This window comes from Microtus ochrogaster, chromosome X (assembly GCF_000317375.1).
Source record: "Microtus ochrogaster isolate Prairie Vole_2 chromosome X, MicOch1.0, whole genome shotgun sequence".
NCBI classification, from domain to species: Eukaryota; Metazoa; Chordata; class Mammalia; order Rodentia; family Cricetidae; genus Microtus; species Microtus ochrogaster.
In genome coordinates, this window is record NC_022026.1 from 51,822,474 (window position 1) to 51,843,569 (window position 21,096).

Here is a 21,096-nt window from a genome sequence, read left to right on the forward strand (position 1 = left end):
TTAGTTTGCAAATACAGATTACACTAATAAATGTGGATATGGGAGGAATTGTGAATTCACATTCAAGTTCCTCACTCATTATAATGCCACTGAAGGTAGCTGGGGCCTCAAGCCAACCCACAGAAATCCTATTTAATGCACCTTGTAGCTACGACAAAATACCCAAATACCCTTGTGACGTTTCTCTGGGAAAATTATTCAGAGGCCCAAGTCAGAATTTGAGCCATGATGTCACTTCTTCCCTCAAGCCCCACAAGCCCTAAAAGTCCCTGCTTGTATTGGATAAGGAATAGCCTTAGCTCTCTGCTCTACCCGTTGAACCCCAAGATGGAGGAGTGGCACAATGCATAGACCACCTCTACAGTCTCAGGATCTCTGTGAATATCTCCTTCTCTCTACCCTGGGAGGAATATCAACCTGCCATTTGAACACATGAGTGCTTAGAAAGCATACTGTTACAAACAAAATAATATAGGCCCTTGGTAGTTTTATACAATGTGTCCAAACCATCAAATTAGGGACAAGAACAGACTGATAGACAAGTGCTTCCCTAGCGTCCTAACTGAGAGGCTCGTGTTGAGCAGGGAAGAACCCAACGCTGCCCGCTCCACTGATGGAAGAGAATAGCTGAGCCCGGCACAGCTGTGGTATCAGCCAGTTTCACGGAGAAAAGGACCAAGCTACTTTCTGACTATTTGTTGTCATAGTGACAGAGAGCTTAAAAGGAAGGTGAGGAAGAAAAAATGTCCAATAGCAAACTAATGGAGGCGAGGGAGAGTGCCATGGCCATCCCTTTAAACTCCCCATGCCTCTCTCTCTTAAAAGCAGAACAGGAGCTCTGGAGTCTTTCATTAACATTGGATAACCGGGGAGATTTCTAAGGAGCTGTGCATTCATCAGTTACCTCCCAGATTATACTGTGTCCATTCTTTCACTCATTCATTCCTGACAGCAACCCTCTGAGGGATGGAGGAGACCCTGTTTGACTAACACAAACTCATGCACTTGACCCAAGTTCCAGACAGAATTAGTAGCTGAAATTTCAAAATTTGGTAATCCTATTCAAATACTCCCCCTTCTTACTCACCAAAAAAAAAATCTCTGATCAGAGGCTAAAGCCAAGGAGGTAAGATCATGATCAGGAAAATGCATATCATTTTAGGAAAGTTTGAGGCAGTGGGCCCGATATAAAAGCCATAAAAATCCTTACCCTTTAAAATGCCCTGATTTTTGTACTAATGAAATTATCTAAACCTTTAATCCCACCTCCCTCAGGAGGGCACTTGTTTCTGCTTGCTGCACTTGTTCATTTTCGTCTCTATTGCATGATATCTGAATTGGGCAGGGAGTAGAGAATAGGGAAATTCAAGGAGGGAGACTAGACAGAGTCCCATGGAAAGCCTTCTTTTCAAAGGAAGATCAAGATGACTGAACTTGAAAGTAACTTAATGCGCTTTCTTACTGGGCTCTCGTTGAGGTTGCTCTCCCCTCAGAAGCCACACCACACACAGCCTGCTCCGTTTAATCATAGATCCTGAGTAAAAACTTACCAAGCAAGTGACTAGCGCTAACCCCGAAGCACCTGTGTACAAAATCAGTCAGCAACTGAAGTCAAGCTTGGCCTCTTCAAACAACTTTGTCAGACACTTAGCACTGGCTGAAATGGAAAGAAGGCCCAGAATGTCCCTGCTAACTGAGAAACCTCGCCTCTGGGAAGACTCTGGAAGAACCAGGCCTTGCTTATCTCTGTTAGCTATCTTCCTCACCTCCTCTGCTTCAGGAGTGCACTCTTTCCTTCTGGGGGGCTGACCAGCTCCTGGTCGGAAGGCTCCCATTGGAATATTGATATTTGCCTAAAAGAGAAAATGAGAAATTTAGCTTAAGAATAGGAAGAAATTGCAGTGACATTCTAAGACAGCAATCATCGTGAGGAAAACGCTTCTGAAAAGTACATCCTCAGTGCTTTTTATCTCAGGAAAATTGCTGTAACAACAGCACAAAAATATGCAACAGAAAATTTCCCTTCCATTTATTACACCTTCCTGTATTCATCCTTGTATCTCTGCAGTGATTTTATAATTCCTTACTGGATGGAAGAATTTTTGAAGACAGTCTGTTCTGGCCGTTGCCCTCCTGTGGCGCATATTATTTTTCCCCTTTCGGTGATGAGGAATTTGCACATAATGATAGCAAAGTGGCAAAGAGCATCCACAGAAGTGATACCACATTTAGTCCTTCATCAGTTTCCTTTCTATGTACAGTGATGAGGATGCTTTCACATTTCCTGAGGCTCTACCTCCTTCCTGTAGCATCCTGGCACTGTTCTGGTAGCACCTCAGGCCTCTGAGTGGATGTTCTTCTAGCTTCTCCCCAACACTATCATGTGTGAGACAGTAAAGAAAAAGGACAGAGCTATAAAATCAATTTCCTTTTTTTTAATAAAAATTCAATTATTATCCTTTATTCAAATAAAATACTAATCTCCTTCAGTGGCAAGCATAAAATACCTTCTTGTAAACGTGAACTACTTCAAACACTAAAATACGTAAGAATATGCTGACACACTAATTTTGAACTTGAGAAGATAGTATGTAAATTTAAATTTTACCGGTATTTCTCCAGACATCAAAAGGTGAAAAGATTTAACACAGACCAAAAATGTCTTCAAACAGTGGTATCACTCAAATAAAACATGTTTTAAACAGTTTTAAAAACTAGAATGCACTTTTCCACTGCAGATAAAATGTTGCTTTAGAAGTAATTGGATATATGGGCTTTAAAAGGTTAAATTTCATGTTGATATGAGTGAAAACGATGCCGAAGCAAAAGAAGCAAAATGTGTTTGCTGACTTTTGACACAGTGGATGATTTGGGTACCACCCCAAATGAAATGAAGAAGAACATTTGGAGGCACCTGGTATATGCTCTCTCGCCAGGGTAATGATTAACCTATAGCAGAGGAAATAGCCAGTGTCATTGCTCACATGATGTGGTCTCCAAGGAGAGCGGGTTTGCAAACTCTCCCTTGTGCTAGAATAACGCTTATCCCACAGAAAGGAAACAAATTACAAAGTGTTAGCAATAGCAAGAATGGTACATCATTTTTATTCCAAGAAGTATTTTTTATCATCATGTATCATAAGAGAGACACATAAGATGGAGTGGAAGATGGATCTCATGGCCTAGAAAATATGGAGCAAATGTTTATCAATCTCAAGAGATCATAATTTTACTCTGTGGCCCGGGCTGGCCTCAAGCTCCTACACTCAAGTGATCCTTCAGCTTCGGCTTCTCCAATAATTGGAATTTCAGGAAGGCATCATCTCTCCAGGTCATCTCACAATTTCAATTGGCACAATTCCTTTGTTTCTTGGGAGGACACAAATTGATGCTATTCACTAGGGGTGTGTCTCAGCGATAGAATGCCCACTTAGGACGCCTGAGACTCTCAATTAGATCCAGCACCACAAAGAGGCAAAACTGAATAAAATTCAGGAACAGTATTTCACCTTTGACAGTATTTAGGTTGAATGACATACATCAGGCTTGAAATAAGACCAAAACAATGTGAACAGACTCGGAGAAGATGATCTATATTGAACCAACAGACTACTTCCTCCACTACAATTTGGATGAAAGAAGAAAAGGGCCAAGTCAGTAACTATTTGAGAGAAGATTAATAAATTAAAATTTCAGTTAGAGCCATGTGTGGTGGCACAGGCCTGAAATGCTAGCACTTGGTGGCTGAGTAAAAAGGATTGTGAGTTTGGAACCATCCTGGGCTACAAAGAAAGACTCTCAACTCCCCTATCCTGAAAAAGAAGTTTATTTAGAGTGCCCCATTCAACCCATTTATTATGAATCTATAGAAGGTATCTTCCTGGTAGTTAAAATCCTGTTTCTGGAAGATTTGGTTTTAAAGTCATTTGATCAAGCTCTGTAATCAAATGTAGTTTTCAGAAAGGAGACATGCAAAGGTGATGTTATGGGGTGACATCATTTTCTTATTTGAAGATTAATTCTAGAACCTCTTGTAGCCCTTCCATAGGTGGTTTCAAAGAGTGAAGCAGAGCTGGTAGTTGCTATAGATTCTTTCTAATTGTAAAAGAGACAGCTGTCCTGCGCCTCGGTATCCACATTTGTAGTAGAAATAATGGGCTCCTTCATGATTTTTAACCATAGAACCCTTCCTTCAAGTAAAACAATGCAGGGATATCGAAAATACGAGATAGTATTCATCAAAGAAGCTTCTCTTTGCCACAGACAGAGGCCATTACAGAAAAGCACAAGTAGTCAAAACACAGAGGACAGCTGATCATAGGGTGTCCAGTTCTTACGGATACATCTACAATACGACGCCTGCACCTAAGGCTCAGACATCACAAAGGAGAGTGAAGAAAGTTTTTAAGAGTCAAAGGACCAGGAAATCTGCTGTTAGGTTGTATCTCCTAGAGATGGCAGGGGAGCTTCGTCCAGGATACCTTAGCAATATGGCTGCCTAAAGAAAACCTAAACAATTTGTTGAAGATGCTCTCTTTTTTCCATTGTATACTTTTAGCTCCTTTATCAAAAATCAGGTGTTCATATGTTTGTGGGTTAAAGTCAGGGTCTTCTATTCGATTCCATTGGTCGACTTCTCTGTTTTTATGCCAATACCAAGCTATTTTCAATACTGAAGCTCTGTAATAGAGTTTGAAGTCAGGAATGGTAATGCCTCCAGTCAATCCTTTATTGTATAAAATTGTTTTGGCTATCCTGGGTTTTTTGTTTTTCCATATGAAGTTGATTATTGTCTTCTCCAGCTCTGTGAAAAATTTTGATGGGATCTTGATGGGGATTGCATTGAATCTATAGATTGCTTTTGGTAGAATTGTCATTTTTACTATGTTGATCCTCCCAATCCAAGAGCAAGGGAGATCCTTCCATTTTCTGGTGTCCTCTTCAATTTCTTTCTTCAAAGACTTAAAGTTCTTGTCAAATAGATCTTTCACATCCTTGGTCAGAGTTACCCCAAGATATTTTATGCTAAAAAAAGGAACATGGGATGTACTCACTCATATTTGGCTTCTAGCCATAAATAAAGGACAGTGAGCTTATAATTCACGATCCTAGAGAAGCTAAATTAGAAGGTGAATCCAAAGACAAACATATAGGCATCCTCCTGAATATTAACCTTCATCAGGCGATGAAAGGAGACAGAGACCCACATTGGAGCACCGGACAGAAATCTCAAGGTCCAAATCAGGAGCAGAAGGAGGGGGAGCACGAGCAAGGAACTCAGGACCGCGAGGGGTACACCCACACACTGAGACAATGGGGATGATCTTTCGGGAATTCACCAAGACCAGCTAGCCTGGGTCTGAAAAAGCATGGGATAAAACCAGACTTACATAGCAGACAATGAGGACTACGGAGAACTCAAGAACAATGGCAATGGGTTTTTGATCCTACTGCACATACTGGCTTTGGGGGAGCCTAGGCAGTTTGGATGCTCAACTTACTAAACCTGGATGGAGGTGGGCGTTCCTTGGACTTCTCACAGGTCAGGGAACCCTGATTGCTCTTCAAGCTGATGAGGGAGAGGGACTTGATCGGGGGAGGGGGAGGGAAATGGGAGGCGGTGGCGGGGAGGAGGCAGAAATCCTTAATAAATAAATAAATTTAAAAAAAATTTCTATTTCAAAAAAAAAAGAAAATCTAAACAAGGATAACACCAATAGCCATGCTAACACTGAAGGAAATCTCAGAGTCCCAGCCCTAGACAAAGGACTACAGGCAAGTAAGGAATCTCAGACTGGGGGAAATAGTCTTCCCTAAGAATGAGCTCCCTAGTTGGTTATGTGATAACAACTGCTCAGCCCTGAAATTATATACATATATATATTAATATATATATATATATATATACAAGTAACACTAAACTGGACTCAACCAGCTATATTTATATATTTATAGATATGCAACAACAGCAATTAAAGAACAAACGCCATGGATTTGAGGGGGATCAAAGGTTGAAGAGAGGAGAGTAAAGGAGATAAATTATGCAATTACCTTTGAATTTCAAAAAATTAAAACACATATTACCTAATGAAAAGTTAAGTGCAAAACAGGCAGACAAGGAGGGTTCATAACCTTTTCTTCATGACACTCAGCCTTGTGGAGTTAAGATCATCAGCTTTTATTTTGATTTTTAAATACCATTGCATTGATGCTGTATGGCTAAATGGATAAAATGAAAAGAAAGAACTGGTGCATCTTTGATAAATATAATAATTTTTTTAATTATGGAACATAGACAGTGCAATGAAGATGATAAAACTGGTCTTTCTTTAAGAAATAAATGTTCAAGTGGCCAGAGAAGGTATAATGGGATTTAATAAAAGCTGATATTCTTATTTTTTAAAAAAGATCATCATCTTTGTTTGACTGATAAACAGATTAAACCTCAAAGAGTTTAGAGTTTATGATCAAGGTCACATAAACAGTACAGCAAACAAAGGCCAGATTGCCAAAGCAAACTCTTTGAGTTAACCTTTCCGCTGTACCAATCTAGTCTCCCAAGAGTTCTTTTCCCTTGGCTAAAGTTAGCTCTAACCAGCTCTAAAATCGCAGGCGTACTCAGAGAGTGACCTTTGAAAAGAACACAAAAGGCATACTTCTAGAATAGATGCCAAACCAAAAGCTGCATTGAAAAATGAGCCATTAACTCGGTGGCATGACACTTTTTCTTCTTGAAGGCATCACTCAAGAAATCAGGAACCTAAATGGGTTTTGAGAACAGCAAATATTGATGGGAACGAAAGCAGCCTGAAACCATGTTGAGCGTCCAATCACCCCTGTGCATCAATAGGGGAGTGTAAGAGGAGTGCTTTGTCAACTGTGCCATGCACTACACTAGTAATAAGATAATTAAAGAGGCTTCATTATTATAATTGTAGGGCAGTGATATCTGAATGACAAATTATAGGCTACATTAGAGCCAGAGGAAAAAAATCCTTATAACTTGAATTTGGTGGGAAAATGTAGACCTGTAGATCATTCTTTTATTTGTCATCCAGAGAATTGGGTTACATTCTTGCCTTTTCACTGCCCTGCTCTATGTCTAAATATAAATAAAATACCTTTTCAATCACTCAGTACTTCCATCTGCAAACTGGGTGTGGTATTTGCTCTTCAAATTGTGTATAAGGCAAGCTATACTTTTTTTGAACTTTTTATTTTTTTCAACATAATATTTTTACTGATTCTTTGGGGATTTCACATCATATACCCCCATCACATTTGCTTTCCAGTACGTCCCTGCTCATACCTCCTCCCACCCTTGTGACCTTCCCCCAGCATAAAAATGTGCAGTTTATGTTAGATATATACCCACTGGACCATGGTCAAACTCTCAGTGGCCTTTTCCTTAAATAGAACTGAGTTGTTCCTCTGCCACACACCGGCCAGAAGCCATCTATTGTGGAGGGCAACACATAGCATCCTATCACAGTTTTTACGAGTTCTCTTCGATGGCTTCCTATTTCAGCTGTTACTATTTCCTTTGTTGGGGTGGGCAGGGAGGGGGAGGTTCGGGTAGAGGAAGGGATCATCACGGAAGTCATCCATGTCCTTATTTCTCCTCTGAGCATCTGCACTCATCGATATCATTGTCAAAGCATGAATCATGGTCTCCACACCGTTTCTGATGTCAGCACAGATCACAAACAGGGCTCATGGTTGCACCAGGGCCACGGACCCAGACAAGGCCTCCAGATGCAGCCAGGGACCATGGACAATCAATTTGCCTTCAAGCTGCAGCATAGATCATGGACATCTGGTTGGCTTTCAGTGATAACACAGGCCAAGGGTATCAACACAGACCGCAGATGCAGTAGGACCATGGACCCCTGGTCTTACTGTGGCCAGGTCTGTATTGATTTATGTGACCATGCTACCACCAAAGCTCACACAGACGTCTGTGATCTGTACTACAGTCTGAAGCCATGTTGATATTCGTGGGCAACGCTACCATGGGGAGGGGGAGCACACTGATGTGGATGACCTGTGCTGCCACCTGGGCCACAGTGATGTCAAAACCCATGCTGCCACTGTGTAAGCTATAGTTTCGGTTTTTTGTTTCTTGAGACAGGGTTTACTCTGTGTAGCCCTGACTATTCTGGAACTCACAATGTAGACCAGGCTAGCCTTGAACTCAGAGATCCACTTGCCCCTGCATCCTGAGTGCTGGAATTAAAGGCATGCACCACCACCACCTGGCTAGCTATAGTTTTTTTTTTTTATAATAGAACAAACAAACACAGAAAAGGCTTGACATGAATAAACCAAAATGAATATTAAGGTGTGAATTTATGTACAATCTCTATAAGTCCAAAGGAAGAGGGTCCTGAGATTTTTGTTTCCTTTTGCAATGTGACTCTTATTTCTTTTATGTTTGTTTCTTTCTTTGTTTTGTTTTTTGAAACAGAGTTGTTCTTGTGTACTCCTGGCTGTGCTGGAACTTGCTCTGTTGACCAGGCTGGCCTCAAACTCAGAGATTCCCTGCCTCTGCCCCCCGAGAGCTAGGACTAAAGGTGTGTGCCACCACCTCCAAGCTTGCTACTCTTATTTCTTGTTCCTTTCTGAAGTTTATGCATGTCACATATCTTGAAATATGCCCCTGATGCAGTAGACCTGGGTCATAACCTTCCCAAGCCATACATAATTGGTTACATTCTACAAATTGGGAATGGAAAAAAATCTAACAGGTCATTCTGGCTAGAGCAGGATACTGTTTCCTGATATAAGACCTATCTGATGTGAAATTAATACTGCCCTTGATCTCACCAGGTGAAGAAAAGTAGAAAGAATTCCTGTAAGTTAACTCCACCACTCCCTTAATTATTTGTATTGTTCTCCTTCCTTGGCTCTAGGCTTTGAGCCAGGAGGATTCTGGAAACAATATTCCCCCCCTGAGTCATGACTTACAGTGGGTTGACATCTTCTTTTCCCAGTGGGTTAGATCTTGATAGCTGCTGCTCACAGGATTCTGGCAATTTCTACTAAACCTCATTCCACGGCCACTGATCTATCCACCCCTCCTTTCTCGTCCCCCACTCACTAGCTCGTTTACAGAAACTACTGTGATTTATCTGAACATTGTGTGTTTTGCAAGGACTCCCACACTCACTGATTCTATCTTTCGCTTTCAAATGGCCCAGCACGTCCTGCCAGTATCAGTGGCCTCCTGCGTGCCATCCTCCTGCGGCAGACAGGAAATCCTGTCGGTTTAGATATTTCAGAATTTCTTTCGGCTCTGTCCTGTTCTCGGGCTTTGGCCTTCTCTCCATGAAGTACAACATGGTACTGTGAGGTTTATGGCATCTTTGCTGAAGAGGTGCAGAAAGAAGTGTGCTTTTAGACTAGAAAATGAGATGATTTTTTTTGCTATATTAGCCTAAACTAAGAGGAGAGAAGAAACCCACCTCTACCAACTAGAAGACAGCTGATAGGCTTTAAAATAAAATTCTACAGCTGTAGAATGCAGAAAGGCCTAGGGACTTTTGAAATGTGGAATTGATTCAAAACACCAAACTTTCCCACTCAACAGTTTCGAGAAACTCCCACACAGCCACTCCTCCTCACCCATGCTGTTTCATTCTGCAAGGTCTCCACCCAAACACTCTGTTCTCAACATTTCTTGTTCTCTTCAGTAATTTCCTGAGTGACTCAACGGTAATCTCGTCAGCCATGGTAAAGCAGCTTTCCAGAATGTACCGCACAGCTCTGAAGACAGTGTGCAGAAGTGCTGGGGGAAGCGGGCTGTATTACTGGAGCACTCGTAAATTCAAACCGTGACATCTTGTAGTCAGGGTATGACTACTTGCCTCATGTCACAATGTTGGAGCCTTCATCAAAGCATCAGAGAGCACTGGCTGGAGAAACACCAAACCCACTTGAGGGTTAGACTGCTATATTCAAGCTCTTGCTGCACTTTAAAGAAACCAGCATTGGAAATCATAAACAGTGCGTTTGAGTGGTTTATGTGAGAAAGAAACAGTATATCTATGATCAAAGAAAAGGGCTTGCCTCAAGAGTAAAACAAACATCAAATGAAAGTCAACTTTTTGTTTTAAACTTAAGAAAGATGAAGGAAAGTATGTGTCTTTGTTAAGATTTTGAGCTTAATCAATGATTAGCTGACCAGCCATGCAGGTTGGTAGTCTGCTCCTTTGTAGTAAGGACTGCCATACACTTGGAATCCTTTTCTTAAACTGGAAATCCAACCCAGGAAAAACAATCTACAAGACCTGTCTATACACAGCCTTTGCTTTGACAGAAGCTGCTTTCTGCTTCCATGGAGCCTTAATGCCCTGGGCTATAGAGAAGTAAGAGAGCTATGATATGATAACGGGTGGGTAAAATAAAGAAGTACTAAAATGTGTGGTGTGGAAATATTCCATTCTGCATGTGGAATGCATAACAAGGGAACCTTTCCCATAATAAGGTACCACACGTCTCTAACAAGGCAGGGCTCAGACAATCATTTCTTTGAATGTATGATAAAGGGCTTAGATTTAGGATCACATGAAGCTTGATTAAGTCAGTTAAGCCAGAGGCATTACAGTGGCCATACTTGCTTATGTTTCAAGACCACATTCAACATGGAATTATTTTGCTTTGTGCTTTTCACTTCAAACCAACTTGCTTTTAATATGATTTTAAGTGGCTATCAGCATCTTCATTCCAAAGACAGCATTTATGAATGTGAGTTGAATTCTTTAAGAGAAAAACATAAGTCATCCATGAAAAAGTATTACATCTCAAGTGACGTTGGCACTTGTGGTTTTATCCTTGAAACAATCCACAGTCATTCATCTCTGTATAAAGGGTGGAGAAAATTAGCAATAAGACCATAGGACACTGAATCTTAGGATCACAGTGAATGCCTGAGTCATGTGACTCAGCCCTAGGTAATCCCTAGGGACATCAGTTAATTTTTCCAATCCTAACTGGTGATGTATGAAAGTTACACTGCACTGCAGCAGGTACACAGCTGTTGAATCACTGTAACTAATGTTGTCATACAAAAGCTAAGCCCTAAAAGCTATTCACAAGAGATTCATGGGCTATTAGAGACTGGCTGGGCTCTTAAAGGTCATTTCGCACACCATCTTCTAGTTACAAACCATGAGGACCATTCTAGTCAAATCACGTAGCACAGCCACAACCAGGGCGTCAGACACGTTTCTAGTAAGTCATGATATGCTTAGATCTCAAGGGAGAGAACAAGTATCAGAAAGAATGGATCAATGTCAACCCAGAGATGACTGGTTCTGTGTGAGCTGAAGCCCTGGAGAGGCCTGTGAGGACTCCCAAAATTGGTGTGCTCAGGAGGGCCAGAAGAGGCAGCCAATGGTTGTGGTATCATTTGGTCTCATTAGAGAAAGCCACTGCACAGATGGCTGATGGCATTAGATTTCTCAGCAGTTCTAACTTTCCCTGCCACCTGTCATGTCACATCCCTTCAACTGAAGGGAACAGACCCAGTGTACAGAGTGTGCTGATGTCGCCTTGGTTGCAGCTCCGTTACAATCAACAATGGGATTGTCAAATTGCAATCCACAGGACAAATGCAAACCCCACTTCAATTTTAAACAAGGATCAGGAAGCAGGCACATTCATACACTTAGGGCCCTGTAACTGCTTCAGGGAATAAGAGCAGACATGACAGTTGAAGCCGACCAAATAGATCAAAACCAAATATATTTTACTGTCTATCTGGTCCCTTCTAGAAAATGTTTTGCCAACATCTAATAGAGAACTTTACAAACGCCTGGAAGAGTTCTCTGTAGTCTTGGGAAAAGTCAACTAGCTTCTTCAAAATGTTTTGATGCCATTAGCTGAGACTTAATGCAATGGGGGATAGTTCAACGGTCATCTTCAGCAAACATGAAAGATATGTTTGACATGAAAGATAACCTACCTTCTATAAGGATGAACTGAAGTCTAACCTCCCTGTTACTCTGGCACATTGGGGGAAATGGAGTTCCTTACAAGGCATAGACCGAAGACGCATCTTTAAACGGGTGTGTGTACGAGAAGTCAGGGATTTGTCATAAGCTGTCTAGCTTATTCATTGTAACAGACCTGTTATGTAGTAGTTCTTGTTCCTATTTCCATGGGAAAGTAAACTAAGGACAATTAAAGTCACAGAGGTTTGTTAACTACTTGACTCTATATTTTCTGCCCTACGCTTAAAATTGCCTCCTATGAGAAGCAGTTCATAGTGGCTCCGGTCAGTCAGCCCAGATGAAATAGAGATCTCAATCTAAGCTATTAGAAATTTACACTGTAAATCACTGTTCTGCAAGACTGCTCAGGGAAAAATTGAAAATGCTCGGAGAGCTCTATCTTCATGAGAAGAATTAGATGCTGTTAAGAAGTAATAAACTCTGAAAAAGTTTCCCAAACAGTTATGAAAACTCCTTTTATTGTTTGGTTGGTTGTTTTGGTTTGGTTTTTCGAGAAAGGACTTCTCTGTGTAGCCCTGGCTGCCCTGAATTTCACTCTGTAGACCAGGCTAGTCTCAAACTCAGAGATCTGCCTGCCTCTGCCTCCAGAATACTGGGATTAAAAGCGTGTGCCACCACTGCCCAGCCAGTTATGGAAACCCTTAATCAAATTATCAATATCCCATAAAACTTCGGGTATCCTATAGCATACATTTTGGTAATTGATAAAAATAGTGATGATGATGACTGATCGTAAAAGCCATTTATTAAGCAATACTATCATTCTAGGCTAGCATCTATGTGTATTAAATTCATTTCATACTTGCAGAAACACTGTAAAACATGTCCTGCAACTCACTCCATTAACAGATAAACCAAAAGATGAAAGACAAAGAGGATGAACTATTTACCTAAAGTCATGTAGTTAGTAAGTACTGCAGGCTAGGAGCTTATCAAGTATAGCGGTGAGGTATGAACCAATTGTTGTGCACCCTCCTCCTGGCGCATACTATGCCCCCTGAAAATGGCACTTGAATAGATTGGAGATGAGTATAATAAAAAAGTTACACTAGACGGGCTGCTCTTTCAGAAGACTCAGGTTCCATTCCTAGTACTCACATGGTGGGTGTGAGTCCCTCTTCCGGGTTCTGTGGGCACTGGGCACCAGGTACATGTTGTGCCCATACATACACCCAGGCAAAGCATCCACACACATAAAAAGAAAGTAATTTTTAAAGAATTTGAAGTGACTGAAGCGTATTGATTAGACCATCTAAGAGCATCCGATGATATTTACACAATCGGAGTGTTTTCTCCCCAGTTTTTTGTGTTTGCGCCAGAGAAAATCACAATGCAATATTCCTACTATGAACCATTTTGTATTGTGTCACCACTTTCATATTTGGTTTTTATGTACCGGTTTAAGGTTAATGTGAAGATGATAGAAAAATATCAGATAGTGCGACACTATTTAGCCGCAACAAAAAAATCTTTCATCTGAAAGTGCATTAAAACAGGTCTTTCAATGAAATACCGAATATAGGGAAAGAGACAACATCAGAGCCATAAGGAACCACTGATTGCCCTTGTTGGTAAAGTGGATGGATTTTCCTTAATGCAGCATAATAAAAGCCATAGAAAAGGGTCAATAGGAGCTTTTTAAATGTTTCAGACCTTAAAATACATCAAGGTCAAATTTAGTAAATAAAATGCTAGTGAATTTTCAGCAGAGACTGGTGTGAGCCAGAGCGCACTAAGGAAGAAAAATCAATACACTTCCAGATTTAAAAGGAAGGGATGAGAAGGCAGCTTGATAGTGTTTTGAAAAATAAAAAGGGAAATTTTTGTGTAGCTCTTCAAGAGCTTGGAGTGCAGTGATCAAAACTCTGATGCCAACTACCGTTGCGATCAGAAATAGAATAGTGGCTGTTCCCAATGACAGCTACTGTGGTGTTTTTAGGGTCTTGTTTGTTAATTCCTAAACAAAACTACTATTAGCTCCGTTTCACAGGCTGGAAATGGAGGTCCAGAGGGGTAAAAAAGCAGAAAGTCCTTGTCGGGGTTTCTGCAGCAGCACAAAATGGATTCAGGACTGCGGGCTGTTTCAGAGTCCGTGCTACAATTTGAATACCATGTAAAAGAGAAGATTCAAAGGCTCAAGGTTCACAGGTCCAGGCAACAAAGCGATGCCCACTGGCGTTGTCAGCATACATGAAAAACTCACTAGACAGAGCTACCAAAATGTTGGATGTCAACAAATGGAAGGCAATCCTTGCCACTCGCGCTGGCCCCTCCTTGAGCTTGCTCAGTGACAGGTTTCCAGACATTGGTATACATCCTGACACTCAAGAACTCCATCAGTTTAGGGGGATGCATTAGGCATGACCAGTGATGGTCTGTCTCTCCAGTACCCTTCACTGCTGTATACTAGGACTTCTTAAACCTTCAACAACCTGTTCTCAGCCTGGCCAAACGTTCATTGCCGCGGCAAAGCTCAGTCAGCCTTTCCTGATTGTGTTTATGCAGTGTTTGGTGCATTAGAATTACAATACTCAGGAGCCATCGCAGGCCTGGTAGCATTCAGCAAAGTCCAGGAAGAGAAGAGAGGTTTCTTCAGGGGAGGCACAGCTAGATTCTGTGCTGACAAAAGGCAAACAGAATTTGACAGTAAAGTATTGTGCCCAGAGTCTCAGGGTGGGAGCTATTTGAGAGTCAAAACTCAGAGCCCTCGAAAGAAATAGCAGATTAAGTCTTGAGTGAAAACAAATCCTGGAAGTTATTTTCATATTGTATCTGCATTTCAAAATGCCTGCTTCTCTGTGTCCTCTTTGTGGATGGCACTTAAGTCAGTTTAAGCAACCCAAGAGTTTGTTCGAATGGGGAAAATGAATAACATAGGAACTTAAACTCACAAGGTTTTAGAAGAACACTTGACTTTAAAAGGTTATTGTTTAAAGAAAGATTTGTTTTATTTTATTAGTACTGGGAATTGAATTCAGAGCCTTACACATATTATTTGTGTACTCTACTACTGAGCTAAACCTCCTGCTCCCAAACATATATTTGAAACAAATGAGTCACGCATACTGTGACCTATTGTTAGATCTGTAGATCAGTTGATTATAAAAATGAAAATTGGATACTCTATTCTCTATCAATGAGCACATAAAAATACCATATAGACAAGCATATTATATTTTAATTAACTTTTAATAGCTATATATCCTTATTTTAGTAGTATATTTAATACATGCATACCAGATATACTGGTCAGATCAGATTAAGTAGTGTCTTCTATGCCTTGTTATTTTTGGAGCCTTCTGGGGTCTCTCTCTGGTTTTTCATAAAGGATAGAATAAGATATTGGGAAGCAAGTGCCTTTTGCAGATTGCAATTCTCATTTGTAAACTCAGATTGTCTTACAATTCAGAGCAATCAAAAGTAGCTCTGGCTCTTAGTTATACCTTTTCAGTCTTAAAGCCCTTTGTCGATTCTGCCCCCTAAGTCTTATAAAGGGGGATTTCTTTTTCTTCTTAAAGCTAATAATCAGTTAGAGATGAACAGTCGCAGTTGGTGTGACTTCTTAAGGAATCAGACCAGAAGCCACAAAGTGGATGGTAAAACATAAATATACCTACTTACCTGGATGGCTCTGACGTTGGAAACTGGCTGTTTCGACATATTCACAAGATCTTATCCCTAAAAAAAAAAAAAAATAAGACACTGTTAGAGGTGGCAGCCTTCAGATTCAAGGTCTTGATAAATTAGAGTTTTAACTCATGATTCAACTGAGCAGTTGCCCCTTTCAGTCCCAGTTTCTGCAGTTACTTGGAGACTCTCCTTCGCAATGCCTCAGGGAGAGCGAACACTAGCGCACCTTGATAAATCATTCAGAAGGAGATACACTGAGACGCCTTGCCCCCGATGCAAACGATAGGTGAAGAGAAACGTGAAAGGCCCTATCATCTCTTTCCCTGCCCTCTTGACCTTCTGCCAAGAACAGCAAACCGAAGAGGTGGTGGGAATAAAACACCTTTGTTCGGCCTCAGAGGCTCTCGGCTTGAAACTGAACTTTTGATCTGGACTCATCGTTACCGGGGCAGCTCCTCAGTTCCTCAGGAGCAGGTATTCTCAAGAGGCTACTCAAAGATGTCTCCACTTCCAAAGGCCCTCTCTTGGCTGTAGAAATGTCTCTTCTCCTGGAGACTCTGAAGAACTGAGTTGTTTAATCCTCACATGTATCCTTCCTAACATTCCCAGCAAGCCTAAAGCCTAGGTTCTAGAAATGAGAATGTTCTAGAACTGTCTTCTTTCAGTAGCACTATCTTAGAAGACAAGTAGAACTGACTACATATTGGACCTCACAAATGTAGAAGTGCTTTCTTCCCCCCTCTTTCTTTCTTTCTTTCTTTCTTCCTTTTTCTTTTTTTCTAGATATGGTTTCTCTGTGTAACAGCCCTAGCTATCCTGGAACTTGCTCTGTACACCAGGCTGGCCTCAAACTCACAGAGATCCACCTGCCTCTGCCTCCCGAGTGCTAGGATTAAAGGCGTGTGCCACTGCCACCCTGCATTCCCCAACTTTCTTTAAACGTGTGAGACCTAACTTTGAGCACTGGAACCAAAGCCCATCTAGGGATGTGGGCTATGCTTTGCTGGAGCCAAAAGAACAAAGAATAACAGTGAACCCAGTTCTGGCCGGTTTTTTATAACTGTCTGTTAAACATCAACTAGACCAAGTAAAAAGCTAAAAACTCATTGAATTCAAAACATTCTCTGTTCCAAAGCTTAAGTGAATTAACTGAATCTGCTGGGAGCTATGTATATGTATGTGCTAACATGTGGCGGAATGAACACAGGAAGCAGTACTATTGCTTCACACAAAGCACCTGAAGCTTGGACAATGTCATTCAATGTTTCTAGACGTATTACTTCTTCCTTAAAATGGCCCTCCTTCACAGCTGATGGGAATATTTGAGTGCCACAATGCCTCCAGCAAGGCTTCCTGAATGCTGAAGCATGGTGTGACTGTGTGTTGTTGCATTGTTGCCAATGGCCACAGCTGATGACTTCTGGGTGTTATGCTCATCTGCAGCCTGAAGTATAGAGAAGAAGCGAAGGATGCTCTTCAACAGAGAAATGAATGACCAGAGAACTTTGGCAAAAATGCAGGTGTTTTTATTTTAGATCTTAGCTTCTATGCTATGAAGATAAATAATTGTATTTTTATTTTTAAAATATCTACAATTATTGTATGTCAATATATAGTTTTGGGAGATATGATCAGGAAAACAACAGCACTTTTAAAGTTTCATCTAAATGTTTTGCTAGGATATAGGTATTTCTTCCACAATAAGGGTCCAGGAAAAACTGATTTTAATAAAGTTAAAAATTAAGTAAGAACAACAGATTGAACAATCAAGGATCATTTTCTCTATGATTGGTTTTAAGTTGGCTACTACCTTCCACTCAGCATCAAAGAGACTTGAAGAACGTTCTAATTTGTCATTCATTCTAGGGTCCACAGCTCAAACCCAAAATGATATGCTTAGAATAGCTTCATTTTTGAGGTTTCCACTTGGCAAAGTTAAGAAACATAATGCAAAAATAATTATTATTTTAAGACTTTAAGGGCCTGACCAGTGGTCACCATGTGTACAACACAATTAGACTTGAATTAACATATTTTTGAGACAGGGTTTTACTGTTGTAGCCTTGGCTGTTCTATAACTCACTCTGTCCACCAGGCTGGCCTCGAACTCACAGAGATCTGCCTGCCTCTGCCTCCTAAGCGCGCCACCACCTGGCAACATTGTTTTGTTTTGTTTTTTTGTTTAAGTTACTGTATATTCATTTAAATCATGAGGATTAGGAAATCCCCTTATGTGATTACAGTATTAAGTTGAAATGCAAGACAGCGAACAATGAGTGGTTTTACTTATGTTACATTGATTTTTGTCTGGAACTTATTTTTTTCACCGGCAGTTTGCACTAACTACTGGATTGCAATATTTCCTGGGACGCCCGGAGCCTAACAGACGCATGAACCTTGTCTCCCCTCTCCAGCTTTGGCATATTCTCATTTGTGTGTGCATCTCTTCTTTTTTTTTTTTTTTTTTTTTTGGTTTTTCGAGACAGGGTTTCTCTGTGGCTTTGGAGCCTGTCCTGGAACTAGCTCTGTAGACCAGGCTGGTCTCGAACTCACAGAGATCCGCCTGCCTCTGCCTCCCGAGTGCTGGGATTAAAGGCGTGCGCCACCATCGCCCGGCTGCATCTCTTCTTAATATCTTTGTCCCTCTTCGGTAGAGACATCGCCAGAAAGTCAGTTCGCTTCTTGCTCTCATTTCTCACCATCAGGCTAGAGAATATTTGTATAAATCAGTTCAGCAGCAGCTGCTGCTGTCCTCATTATTTGCAGTGAAACCAGGGCAAAGCAGAGGGGGGAATAAAAATAGACAGTGTTCCCTGGCTGTTTCCCTGGTCCAGCATTCACCTCCGTCAGGATGCGGAGTGGAGTGTACCTTCCCTCGACATCCGCGCGCTCCTTGCATGGATGGGAATGGCAAGCGATGCCCTCTAAACTCAGCCCATCACCACCCACTTCAGGGCCAGTGCTTCTTATCCAAATAGGTCCTCTTTACAACATGCACTTGCTATGTCTGTCTCCCGGATCTGGCTAAAAATTTGAAACACTGCGAGTTTGACAAGGCATACATTGACTTTAATAAGCTGGTGAGGCTTGCCAACCGGACACAGGTAAGTTTCCCTGACAGTCTGTGGGAACTTTTAGTGGTCTGTTTGCTGAGTCATGGATGCTAGACACCCCCCCCCTTTTGTTTTTGATTGGGCAGCACCTAATATCTAGTTTCTAAATAAAACCCTTCAACTTTTTAAAACTGGTGAACATTAATATCACTAATTTCACAAGAAGAGATTAAGGGGAAAATCAATCGCTGTTTGGAGAGAAGAGCTGTGTGTGTTCTTTTGAAAGGTCAGGAAAATGAGTAAAGCTCTATCTCAAAGGGATTTATCTTCTATCCTGAAGCTAAAAATAATTCTCAAGGAGGGGGGAGAACGATGCTCTGACCACTTCACTATGCTGGGAGGGAATAGAGAGTCGGCAGTTCCATACCTTGGAATCTGGTGCCCACAGAGATAAGGACACTGAGTGCTGCCCTCTGCCCTGCCGGGTACAGGAAAACAGGGACGAAAGCAAAGCTCTCGAAAGGATGATTCTGTCTACACAAGTTTGTTGTTGAGACCAAGCCCGGCATTTAAGGAAAAGAGGAAAGGATTCTAAACTTGCGCCGTCTAACTCTTTCACAGTGGTTTTCTTTTGGCAAACAAACACACAAAAAGCTAACATTCCAGCTTTCCTCTGCCCACAGCTCTGATTAATTCTCAGAGCCTGTTAGCAGTCTGCAGCTGACTGTAACACTACCCAGCAAAGCCTCAAGGTCACAGTTATCATATCTGGATTGTGGACGTTTTCTTAACATGCCTGTCAATGAAAACCCCTTTAGTTCAATACACACGCGCATGCACACACGCGCATGCACACACACGCACACATGTACACACACACATTTACTTTATAGAATCAGGGTGACCACCAGTGAGTGGGCAATTGACAAAGAAGCTGCAGCCAGTACTTAGCAAACTACAAAGTTATGAGGGATTGAAGAAATTTCCTCTAGAAAGCTAAGAGCCAACGCAGGGTTCTTCTGCTTACCTGCTCTCTGGATTTGTTTACTGCCTAAGGACAGTCCCAGGCAGTCAGGTGCAAAAACACAAAGCTCTTTAGAGGGTAGAAGGGACTCCCGGTGTCGTCTGAGCTGCGATCTCAATTCCAGCGCTTTTCAGGTGGCTGGAATAGCTGGAGTGCTCTGTGTCTCTCCGGTCCTGAGAGCCGCTCCTGGCTTGGGGCTAGAGGGGAACTCGGTTTAAGGCTAACTGTTAAAGAGAATTCCTGTCATAGCTCACAGTTGTTCTTCCTAAATATAGAGTTTGATACAAGCCATAGGCTGGCTGCCTCCGAAGGGCTTGTCCGTGTAGAAAGCAGGGCTCAGATATCAGCCTGGAGGTGGCTGCGTTATCTTACTGCCCTCCTAATCTTCCTGAGGAGGCTGGCTGCATTCTCTCACATTTTTTGAGGGGTGTAACGAACTTCAAAACGTAGAAGTCTATCTTTAGCTGTATTATCTAGAGGCCAGAAAATGAGAAAAGGTTCATTAAAAACCGGGGGAAGCAGGGGTGCTGATATCAGACATTGCTTGAATCCAAGCTTGGTCGCTTGGGAGCTGTTAAAGTTATTTAATAATTGGCACTCTGTAAGCAGTCACCAAATAATAGAATTATACCATTACAGCAAACTATAGGACACCGTCCTAGCTTGTAGGTCGAACATGGTTAAAAATGGATGGGCTGGCATGGCTGCCGGGCTCAGAGTCCTTGCTAACTTGGCTCTACTGCTTTTATTGATGCATTGACCTTAGATCTTGGCACACAGAAGAGAACAAAAAGAAGGGAGACGTCTACTTTTAGGTTTGGCAAGGGCCAAGATTAGGAACCTGGAGGAACATTTTTCAAATCCGAAGGCTCACGATCACTGTTTTGAACATGGCTCTGTTGTTGAACTTCTTCAGTGTCTGAAATTAAACTCATATAAATCACACCTTTAATCCCAGAACTCGAGAGGCAGAGGCAGATGTATCACTGTGAGTTCAAGCTCAGTCTAGTCTGCGTAGTGAGTTCCAAGCAGCCAGGATTATGAAAAGAGATCCTGCCTCAAAAAATAAAATAAAATAAAAGCCAACAACAACAAAAACCCAAAACAAACCAAAAAAAGCCTCCAAAACAAAATCAAACCAAAAACAACTTCCCTTTGGTAGAAATACTCAACCGAGTAAATAGACTTAAACCCCAGCCCCTGGGTGAGCCCACTTGGGACCACTGAGACAGGGCATTCTCAGCAGCAGCAATAACAACAACCATTCTTGCTATGTGAGGAAGAGAAGCTTCAAATGTTCTGAGTCAACCACCGCCTCCTGGCCAGGGGTGAAGTCACCAAGCATGGTGGACATCAACGGGGTCCAAACTTGTGG

General features: G+C 41.6%; 1 protein-coding gene across 1 annotated transcript in view; it reads right to left on the bottom strand.

The window, feature by feature from the left end:
- The window catches only part of Smpx (small muscle protein X-linked), a 50,517-nt gene extending 30,434 nt beyond the window's left edge, over window positions 1–20,083 (bottom strand). The window contains exons 1-3 of the mRNA XM_005358812.2: window positions 19,725–20,083; window positions 15,636–15,692; window positions 1,767–1,853 (exon numbers count right to left, since the gene is read on the bottom strand). Of these exons, the coding sequence (XP_005358869.1) occupies window positions 1,767–1,853; window positions 15,636–15,674 (126 nt within the window). The 5' untranslated portion in view covers window positions 15,675–15,692; window positions 19,725–20,083. The remainder of the gene's footprint in view (window positions 1–1,766; window positions 1,854–15,635; window positions 15,693–19,724) is intronic.
- Between the last annotated feature and the right edge of the window lie 1,013 nt (window positions 20,084–21,096).